Genomic DNA, 9,357 nt, shown 5'->3' on the forward strand with positions numbered 1-9,357 from the left:
TAATGTGAATTAGTCTGTTTTTTTTTTATGGTATTTTAAAAAGTTAAAAACATTTGAGGATGTTACCAATGATGCTAATGCAGGAGTCACTTTGGTTTAATCATTAAGTCTGATATTTTTATCCAGTCAGTAAATGAAAAGATACAATAACTAATGTGGACGGTAACTAGTGATGACCATAATAACCATTAACACATTAACACAGGAGAGGTTAGCTGGAGTTATAGCTGTAAGAAAAGACGTGTGAATCATTTGAAATGCTTTTTCTTTTAAAGAATTCATGAATCAAAGAATCATGATTTTTACCCCAAGATGATATTTTTCTTCCAGAACTAAAAATCTCTGCTCTCACCTGTCAATGCTAACATTAGCAGGCTCACGAAGACGTAGAAGGAAACAATTTAGTAACTGAGACAAATGAAAAGTTCCTATATGAATAATTGCTGGATCTTAAATATAAAGACAGTTATGTGAAAATGTAGAGATATTTGAAAGCATAGTGTAAAGGCACTGGTTCTGTGGATTTAATTACTTATATATTATAATATAAATAATTAATAATATTAATAAAGGCCTGAAACAATCGGATTCATTTTGATTAATTAATGATTGAAATAATCTTCAGCTAATTCAGAAATCGATTAACCGTTAGCTGGAGTATAGAGATTCTAAAACATGCCTTTAGCTGACAGAGGGACCCAACATGAGCAACAATTATACCAAGGTTGTAAAAAGAAAGTATATATATATATAATTTTGCATTTAAGATAAAAATGTTTTGTCTTTCAATCTGCTCTATGCAGAACTCCTCAAGTGGAAAAGTTTCACCTAATTTAATCTATAAAAGTCTTCTTTAAGAAACCTTTTGCTATCTGATCATTAATTCATTAATTCATTAAAGGTATTGTGGAGGAGTTTTAAAAGACCCGCCTTCTCTACTTTAAAAATAAAAATGCGCGTGCAACTGCGTGCAAACTCTGTTTAAAATGTGCTGATCTCATAGCTCATACAGGCTCGCTGTTTCCACATACAGCTGGGAATATATAGCGGACTTTATAGCAAACTGCACGTTCTGAGAGATGATCACTGCTTTTTGCTGCATTGGTCGTGTAACTCCTCCTCCACCACGCTGTCCCTGAACCATCTTTATTAGTTGCAGTAAATCCCATAATGCTTTGCAAGGAAAGCTCTCCCCTCAAAGCATTCTGGGATATATCTGCCTCTTCTGAGGCCTTTCTTTTCTTCTCAAACACTTCGTAGAAACATTTTCTCTTCCGACCCTCGGCCATTTTCAAAGAACCGCTGTGAGAAAGATAAGCTTTAGTGCCTGAAACCGTAGCTCACCACAGATATACGCCTGAAAGTGCGCAGAAAAAAATCGCTAACAGGACGAACACATGGGACGGCCTTATGGAAACATATCACCAGAATGATTGACAGTTAGGAGGACCACTGATTTAGACGATCCACCCAGAAATAAAAGATCGTCCTCTATGCTTTTATTTAAAAAAAAAATAATAATAATTGACGGATTAATTGATTTGCAAAATAATTGTTAGCTGCAACCCGTTCTGTATTATGTAACGATGTAAATGGTTAGATCTCTGACCCGTAGGTAGAGGGTCGGTTCAGGTGCACCATTCATGTTTTCAATTCAGTTTCACCAACTAATACCCTTTGGAAGGAAAATCAACATCTTATATTGTTGGTATTTTGCTGTATATTAACTACAATGTTTCTGAGAACCTAAATCGTAATTATTAGGAAAGTTCTTTAAAGCAAAGTAATTCAGGTTTCTTTTTGTTTTATGACAGTCAGGAATATACCAAACTGTATATCAGAAGGGCAAAGCCAAATAATACACAAGTCTGTGCAGCACATGTGCTTCTATTTTATGGCCCCACTTCCAAGAAGGAGTCAGATGGACTGTTTGGGGAGACTGAAGCCTTGAATTGTAAATTAGAAGGTGAGGCAAAGTCATTAAGACTCCATTTACACTCAGAAAGATTTATTTTGTTTCGGTTCAAACATGCAAATAGCTAGTTTTACTGTAACCTTTGGGTGTTAATTGCTTCTCCACACCTCAGAGATTCCTAAACCCTTCAGAGATTACCTGAACAACATGGCAGGGAATAAAGAACTGAATAAAAACCACAATAAAAGGTTGCTAATGAGCTCTCAGTATAGCTGCTGTGTGGAGCTGATATTTATATCAAACAAGGACGCCTAATTGTTGTGTATAAAAAAAGAAGAAGGAAAAAAACTTCTTACCACAATCTTTATTGAACATGTGAGGGAAGCAATGCAAGATGCCGTAGAAACAGCGGCAGTAGGAGCAGCCTTTCTGGACCCACTCTCCATGAGGAATAAAATCACATCGTCTGCAAACAAGAGAAAAAAAGCTAAAAAAGTGAGAAACAATCTAATTTTTCTAAGGAAACTGGTTCATGAAGCAAATATTGTAAATCTGGTCACACTCATATGATAACAGGTCTTAATGTTATTGTTTTTACCTAATTCTGGTGTCGTATTCACAGCTTCTCCCGGTGAAGAATGGGGGGCACGCACAGAAACTGCCCAGGATGCAAGTTCCTCCATTCTTACAGCAGTTACGACTCTGCTCAGCACCTGAAACATAGAAAAACAGCTCCTGCTCAATAGATCTCAATGTGGTTTAAATAATAGAAAGTTCATCTCTGAACTTTGGTTGTTGCTTCTGCAGTCCAGCGCCTGAAAATATCATATTTTTGTAATAGTATGCTGAAGTAATAAGGGAAAAACTGTTCTTTGGGGAGGACACTTGAAGTTGGACAAATGTCTCTTTTTTGAGTTAGTCTAAGGTTTGTTGATTAAACTAAGCTAGAATGAAAAGGGTTGAACTTTGCTAACATTAATCAAAGGTGGTTTATTTGACATAATAGAACCTGATCGCTAAATATGTCAGATTAGAGGAAGATACTAAATTAGATAATAACAGGATAAAGTTGGCTTGACTTAAGCTAACTGATTTTATTATATTTTTTTTTCCTTTTGGTAGATGCATTTTTTAATATGTATCTAAGTTTAATAAAGTAAATAAGTTGCAATTTCACTCAAATAAATTTGTTTTGGTAAAGGTTAAACATTTCTTTAAACCAAACCGTTTCTGCCTTGCAAACATTTTGATTTTAATTCAAATTGATTAGGGTAAAAAACATTTTTTTGACAGATTTTGTCAACCATAAAAACTTTCAGAAAGTAGAAAATATTCTGGATCCTTCAATGGAAAACGATCTTCACATGCGATCATTACAATAGATGAAGAATCACAGTAATGCTGACAGTAAATCCCTTTTTTTTTATTGCCGTTTAGAAATAGAAATTGAACTTTATTGATCTCACAATGGAGAAATTAACTCTCTGCATTTCACCCATCCTGTTGGGGAGCAGTGGGCTGCCATTGTGTGGCGCTCGGGGAGCAGTGTGGGGTGAAGGGTCTCGCTCAGGGACCCAGAATGGAAGCTGTGGGGATCGAACCGGGTACTTGCAACCTTCTCACAAGCGCAGTGCTCTAACCACTAGGCCAGAGGTCACGGATTAACGGACCGCGGTCCGGATCCGGACCCAACCTGATTAAAAATATTTCTAAATTACTGCACGTTTTCCGACGGCAGTGTTTAATTTCCCTTGCGCCTCTTCTCCTGTTAATACGGTAAAGCCCTGGGGAGCGTCCGTCTCCAGGCTGCACGTGATCCAAATGAGCCAATGAGCTGTCAGTCTGGGTTGCTGCTGCTGCTACTTTTAGACACAGCAGGCAAACCTGTGGCAAGCCGGGCGATGGGAAAGAAGGAGAAGACCATGAGAAAAAGAGAGCAGAGAAAGTGTGGACTGCTGGAAGAACTGCGGTGAACTGGTGAAAGAAAAGTGAAATGGCGTGCTCAAAGATGACCCTGCACATTTAGAGGATGTTTGGCTCAACCTGCTGCTGTGAAGCAGGATTCTCCACCATGAACAGAATCAACAATAAATCTGGATCCAGGCTCAAAATGAGCTCCTTGATATGTGCTTGAGAATGGCTTAGTCTCCGGTTAAACCCAGGTTTAAAGCCTTGCAGGGCAGCCTACACTGCAAAAAATAGAAATCTAAATTAAGTGCATTTTTTCTTGAATTGAGGAGGTAACTGAGATAATTTGCCAATGGAACAAGACAATTTATATTTAAAATAAGAAAAAAAACAATTGCTTTGTCTTATTTCGAGTGCATATTATCTAATTATCTTGTTTTAGGAGTAGAAATCCTCATTCCATTGGCAAATAATCTTATTTAACTGCTAAAATTAATAGTAAATACACTCAATTTCAGTTTTTTTTTACTTAATTCTAGATGGTTTTTGTAGCCTAAAGCCCACTGCCAACATTAAGACAGAAAAAAGAAAGAGAAATAACAAACGCTCAGTTCAGCTGTTTGAGAAAATATGGGAATCAGGAAATGATCTTTAAACCAAAATGACAGATTGTTGTTCTCTACTTAAAAAAACACTTTAGATTTTAAAATCGAAAACTGTTCTATTTCTTTTATTTTTTTCTATTTACAAATTCAATGTATAACATGGATGCATAAACACCTCATTTTATTTCAGTGTTAAATTCTGTTTAAAGTAACAGATTATAATTAAAAATGTCTCCAGACCTTTACTGGTTGATGATTTGCAACATTTTGACCTCGCTGATTTTAATTGGTTACCGCTGATTGAGGCCATCATTAGCTGACAGATACTATCTATGGCTCCTGTAACTTCCCTTATTTTTGTTTACAGCTTTGGGTTTTTATTGGATGTAAATAAATAATTAAACCCCTCATATAAACTCTCTGGGTGTTTTTTTTTTTATTAGTGTTCTGAGGTTTTCTTGTCAGTATTCTGCTTGCAGCTGCTGAAGGTCTTCTGTACCTGTGAAATAAACCAGAGTCGGCAGCTGGCGGTACATTCCTGCATCACTCCTCCGCTTCACATCAGTAAACACAGAGAGTCTGAACAAACATCTGAAAATAGCAGAAAAACACTAAAGCTTTCCTGATGATGGCCGGAGAAAACCAGACCCTCTGAGCTTTCAGAGAATTAATGTTTGTTCCTTCTGTAAATTAAAACCCAGCTGCTTTTTCTGCAGTCTCAAAAAAATATTATATATATATATATATATATATATATATGCGTAAACTGTTTGATTTAGTCTCTTTCTGTAGGTAAATTTCTGAATCTGCTTCCTTCCTTGAGTGTCGGAGCAAACTTACTGCTGGTGAGGCCGATGAAGGGCAGCACGGCGCTGGCATCCCGGTGTTTACGGTCCCCGCTGTTTGGAGAGCTCATCTGGGTAAACTGAGCCAGAAACTCCTGAGAGGGATGGGAGGATTGCACAACTGGAGGAGGAGGAGAAGGTGGGGATGCTGTAGAAGAAGAGAGGTGGCTTTTCTCAGAGTCTAAAAAAATACATCAAATATAAAAAGATAAAGTCTGAGAAAATAACCAAGGAATCAGAAGAAAATAAGAAGAACCCTTAAAGACCAGCTGATCTTCTGTGATAATCTGAGGAAGCAGGTTGGGGGGGTGAGCTTTAGGATTAACTGATGCAAACTAAAAACCAAACCCTGATGGCCACATTGTTGGGTCTCTTTTCATCTGTGAGCATCCCTCACATTCCTGCCGGCTGTTTCCTGAAAAAGCTCCCATTACTGGATCTGATTGATGTGTTAATTAGATGAAACTATTGGCTACCTGGACCCAAAACTGCCTGTTAAACCACAGCCTGTCTGTGAATGGATAAAAACCTCCTAATTCACGTTTAAACACAGAAAAATAACAGGTCTACAGGTTTTAGTTTGTTGCAGGGACCATTAATACCATGATGCATTCAATTACACCTTGAAATCCAGACAATTATTACATGCAAACTAATGACATTAGCAGTTAATGTTAGCAGGTTACTGAAGGTTTTTGTTCTGTGTTCAAAACCTGTATCTGGTCCCAGATTTACATCTAAAGCTGCTGAAAAAGAACACTAATTAATATTATCTGCTTTCTTTACGAGGTGTACGTGAATGCATCATTCCGGCATCAACGCTCCGATTAAACACAGTAAGAAAGGAGGCATGATGGGGGGGGACTGACCTGCAGGAGGAGAAGCTGCAGCAGACTGGAGATACCAGAGAACACAGAGCAGAGCCCTGAAAGACAGAAGGAGCAGAACGTTTATTTAAATTAAATAATTTAGGGGGAACAAATAAAAAATAAAATAAAAACATGTTTTAATGCTCATCTCCTCTCAGAACTTACCAGAACTTCTGCAGCCTCCACATTTTATGGCAGAGAAAATACTTCCAAGTGCTTCAAATTTCCACTCCTTGCAGTTTGAAACACAATTATTAAATAAAGATAAAAATCCGTTAATATTCCTGAGATCTGCGGCTGCTCCTAAAAAAACTAAAATAAGCAAAAAGAAAAAAGTTCAGGTTTTTGTTTTCAGGATCAGTTGTGGAGAAACCAGCTCCTCAGATCATCCAACTAAACCTCTGCTCTCCAGGTGATTTCCATTCAGGGGGGGGGAGGGGCGATGGAAGCCACGCCCCTTTCCGATCGCTCCCCGTTTCCGACTGTCTGCAGCCTGGAATCAACAAGCGAGATGACGAGAAAGTTTTCCATTTTACAGAAGAAAAGAGGGTTCTACGGAAGAGGAAAAAAAGTTAACTGATTTTAAATTTAATTTCAGTTTAGTATGGGGAAAAAGTCAGAATTCTGAGATTAAAGTCAGAATTCTGACTTTTTTTCCAGAATTTGTGCGTTTAATCTCAGAATTCTGACTTTTTTTCCCCAGAATTTGTGAGTTTAATCTTAGAATTCTGACTTAATTCTGACAATAAAAAAGTCAGAATTCTGACTTTTTTTTCCCATACTATACTGAAATAAAATAAAAAAATCAGTTAACTTCTTTTTTTCCCAGTGGCCCTAATCCTCTTCCATATGGTTCAGCAGAAAACAAACGTTTCAATCTATTTATTTATTTTTACTGAAGCAGGCTTATTTAAAATAAGGTTTAAATGTGCATAACTTTTATCTCCAAATGATCATTAATAATGGGAAAAAGAAAATAATAATAAATGCAACAAATCCTTCCTGTTATTTAATTAATAACTTTAAATTAAAAAGTGTGCTCATAATGGACATTTGAAACAGGAATTTAACACTAACTTTCAGATTATTTTAATTTCCTGTAAAAAATTGAGGGATTATTTTGTCTTTCTGTGAAGAAATAAGTTGATCGTCTTTTTAAATTACAGGAAAACTAAATTGGTTTGAAAATAACTATCTCAGAGCAGATTATTTCTTTTCTTTCCATTTTTCCTTCTTTTTGTTTTTATCTGCTGTGGATTTCCACCCTGCCCCCAGCCTGGTCTTTCTATTCATGTTGTTCACCCAGATGTTAATGACCCAGATGTTTCCATCAGGAAAGACTCAACAGAAAGCAGGCAGAAACTGCTTATGCATGCAAATGAAAACAGCACACAGAGTCCTGGATTAAACTTCATTTTCTCAGCTTTCCAAGCAGCCCAACCTTAATCTGACATAATCTGCTCTTTATCAACACTTCTCTGAGCTTTCTGAAGACTTTTCCAAGTTTTTATTTGGACCTTTGTAGAGTTGCTGCTCCATTTTAGCCCAGCATGACTGTTTCCGGAGCATAAGGCTGAATGGGAATAATTAAGGCATAAACGGTTGATTGAGAGGCTGGGTTTGCTCCTAGCTTGATGCTAATCTCTGAAGCCAGAATATTTCAGCATTCTATACAATGGCAGCCTGCTTCTCCCTAAGGTGATGGGTTAAATGCTGAGCGGGAATTTCGTTGTGACAGTGGAATGTCAATAAAGCTGGAAAAAAAAGGGTTTTAATAATTATCAGAACCAGATCACATATTAGGCCTGAAATAATTAATCAGATTAATCGTGACTAATCAATTAAAAAAAAAAATCGATTGTTAACTGGAGTATAAAGACTTTTAAACATCAGTTCGACAGATAAACCCATTTGGATCCAGTGTTGTTTTTATCAATGATGACGATGGCAAAATTATTCAGTTTACGCTCCTTTTTTCATGAGGATAAAAAGAACTAATGAGATAAATAAGGATCTTTGATGATGAAAACATGATGTTTCGTGGGTGTGAGTTTTCGTTGACGTCGGTGACTGGATGAAAACGTTAGCAGGTGGTCTGTCAGACGTTAAAGATGCATCATTGCATTGTAAGCTGCTAAGCAGCATCACCTGTGCTGCTGCGTCATGTTTCCCCATCCTGCACCTGGTTTGCAGCGCTGCACATTCTGCAGGACCGCAGATGGATCATGGCAGTGAAAATAACCTCGAATGGTCCGGTACTCTGCGCTTACAAAGAAGTGATGCAAAACCTTCTTTAGTTTCTCCCAAATTAAGATAGTATTCCAATGCATTCTGTTTATTGTTGGATAAAGATCCAGGTGAAAAGGTACATAGATCTTTGAATATTTCTCTCTCATAGTTTATTTTTATTCAAATCAGATGTAAATGTTTCCTTGTGTTGTCATCGAAACATTTTCTCAGTTTCCTTTGAGTATTTCAGCATTTTATTCAATGTATTCTGGAAATTTAGGTCCGGATTCTAATGCATTTATAAGGCAATTATAGGTTTAAATCTACTTTGCCCCTGAGCAACAGGAAACAATGAATAAATTGAAGAAATAAAGCCAAACTTATCAAAGTGAGAATGTTTTTGTTCTTTGCTTTTTCGGAGTAATTTAGATTTTATAGATCTGTGTTAAATGCATAATTCATAGTAGATCAGGAAGTGTTTGCTTTGGGAAGGAAACCTTGGATGTCTAAAATCATTCCTTTATTGGACATTTGGTCAGCTTGTCTGTCTGATATATTAACCAATAGGATGTGTTGAAGTAGATCTGCTATTCTCACAGATTTTATGAGACACTTTTGTATAAAGTAGGACATTAATTCATAAAAAGTTTATTTGAATTCTATAAATCAAAATTTTCCACCCAGCAGCAATGATGATCTGAAGGGCAGCATTCTATACCCAGATATTGTAGCATCTAGGATAGAGCTGTCTGTCTGGGAAAGAATCTGGTTGGTATTTGAAATTGTAAAGGTTAACTGTTTTAAAAAGTGCAACATAAAACTGATTAAAATCTTTATATTTAGTCGACTAAAACTAAACTAAAACTATAACATATGGTTATGACTAAAATGTGACTAAAACGAATGACAGTCCTGAAAATAAAAATTTAAACTAAATCTAAGACGGCTTTCAAAAACAATCTTAATTTATACCTAAAACTAATTTG

General features: G+C 36.6%; 1 protein-coding gene across 1 annotated transcript in view; it reads right to left on the reverse strand.

Annotated features, from left to right (window-relative positions):
• Positions 1 to 6,439, reverse strand: part of LOC107095113 (cryptic protein-like) — an 8,246-nt gene extending 1,807 nt beyond the window's left edge. The window contains exons 1-5 of the mRNA XM_015391086.1: positions 6,308 to 6,439; positions 6,143 to 6,198; positions 5,269 to 5,421; positions 2,514 to 2,628; positions 2,272 to 2,381 (exon numbers count right to left, since the gene is read on the reverse strand). Of these exons, the coding sequence (XP_015246572.1) occupies positions 2,272 to 2,381; positions 2,514 to 2,628; positions 5,269 to 5,421; positions 6,143 to 6,198; positions 6,308 to 6,330 (457 nt within the window). The 5' untranslated portion in view covers positions 6,331 to 6,439. The remainder of the gene's footprint in view (positions 1 to 2,271; positions 2,382 to 2,513; positions 2,629 to 5,268; positions 5,422 to 6,142; positions 6,199 to 6,307) is intronic.
• Positions 6,440 to 9,357: the final 2,918 nt, after the last annotated feature.

The sequence above is a fragment of the Cyprinodon variegatus genome, unplaced genomic scaffold (assembly GCF_000732505.1).
Source record: "Cyprinodon variegatus isolate N-32 unplaced genomic scaffold, C_variegatus-1.0 Scaffold524, whole genome shotgun sequence".
Lineage (NCBI taxonomy): Eukaryota > Metazoa > Chordata > Actinopteri > Cyprinodontiformes > Cyprinodontidae > Cyprinodon > Cyprinodon variegatus.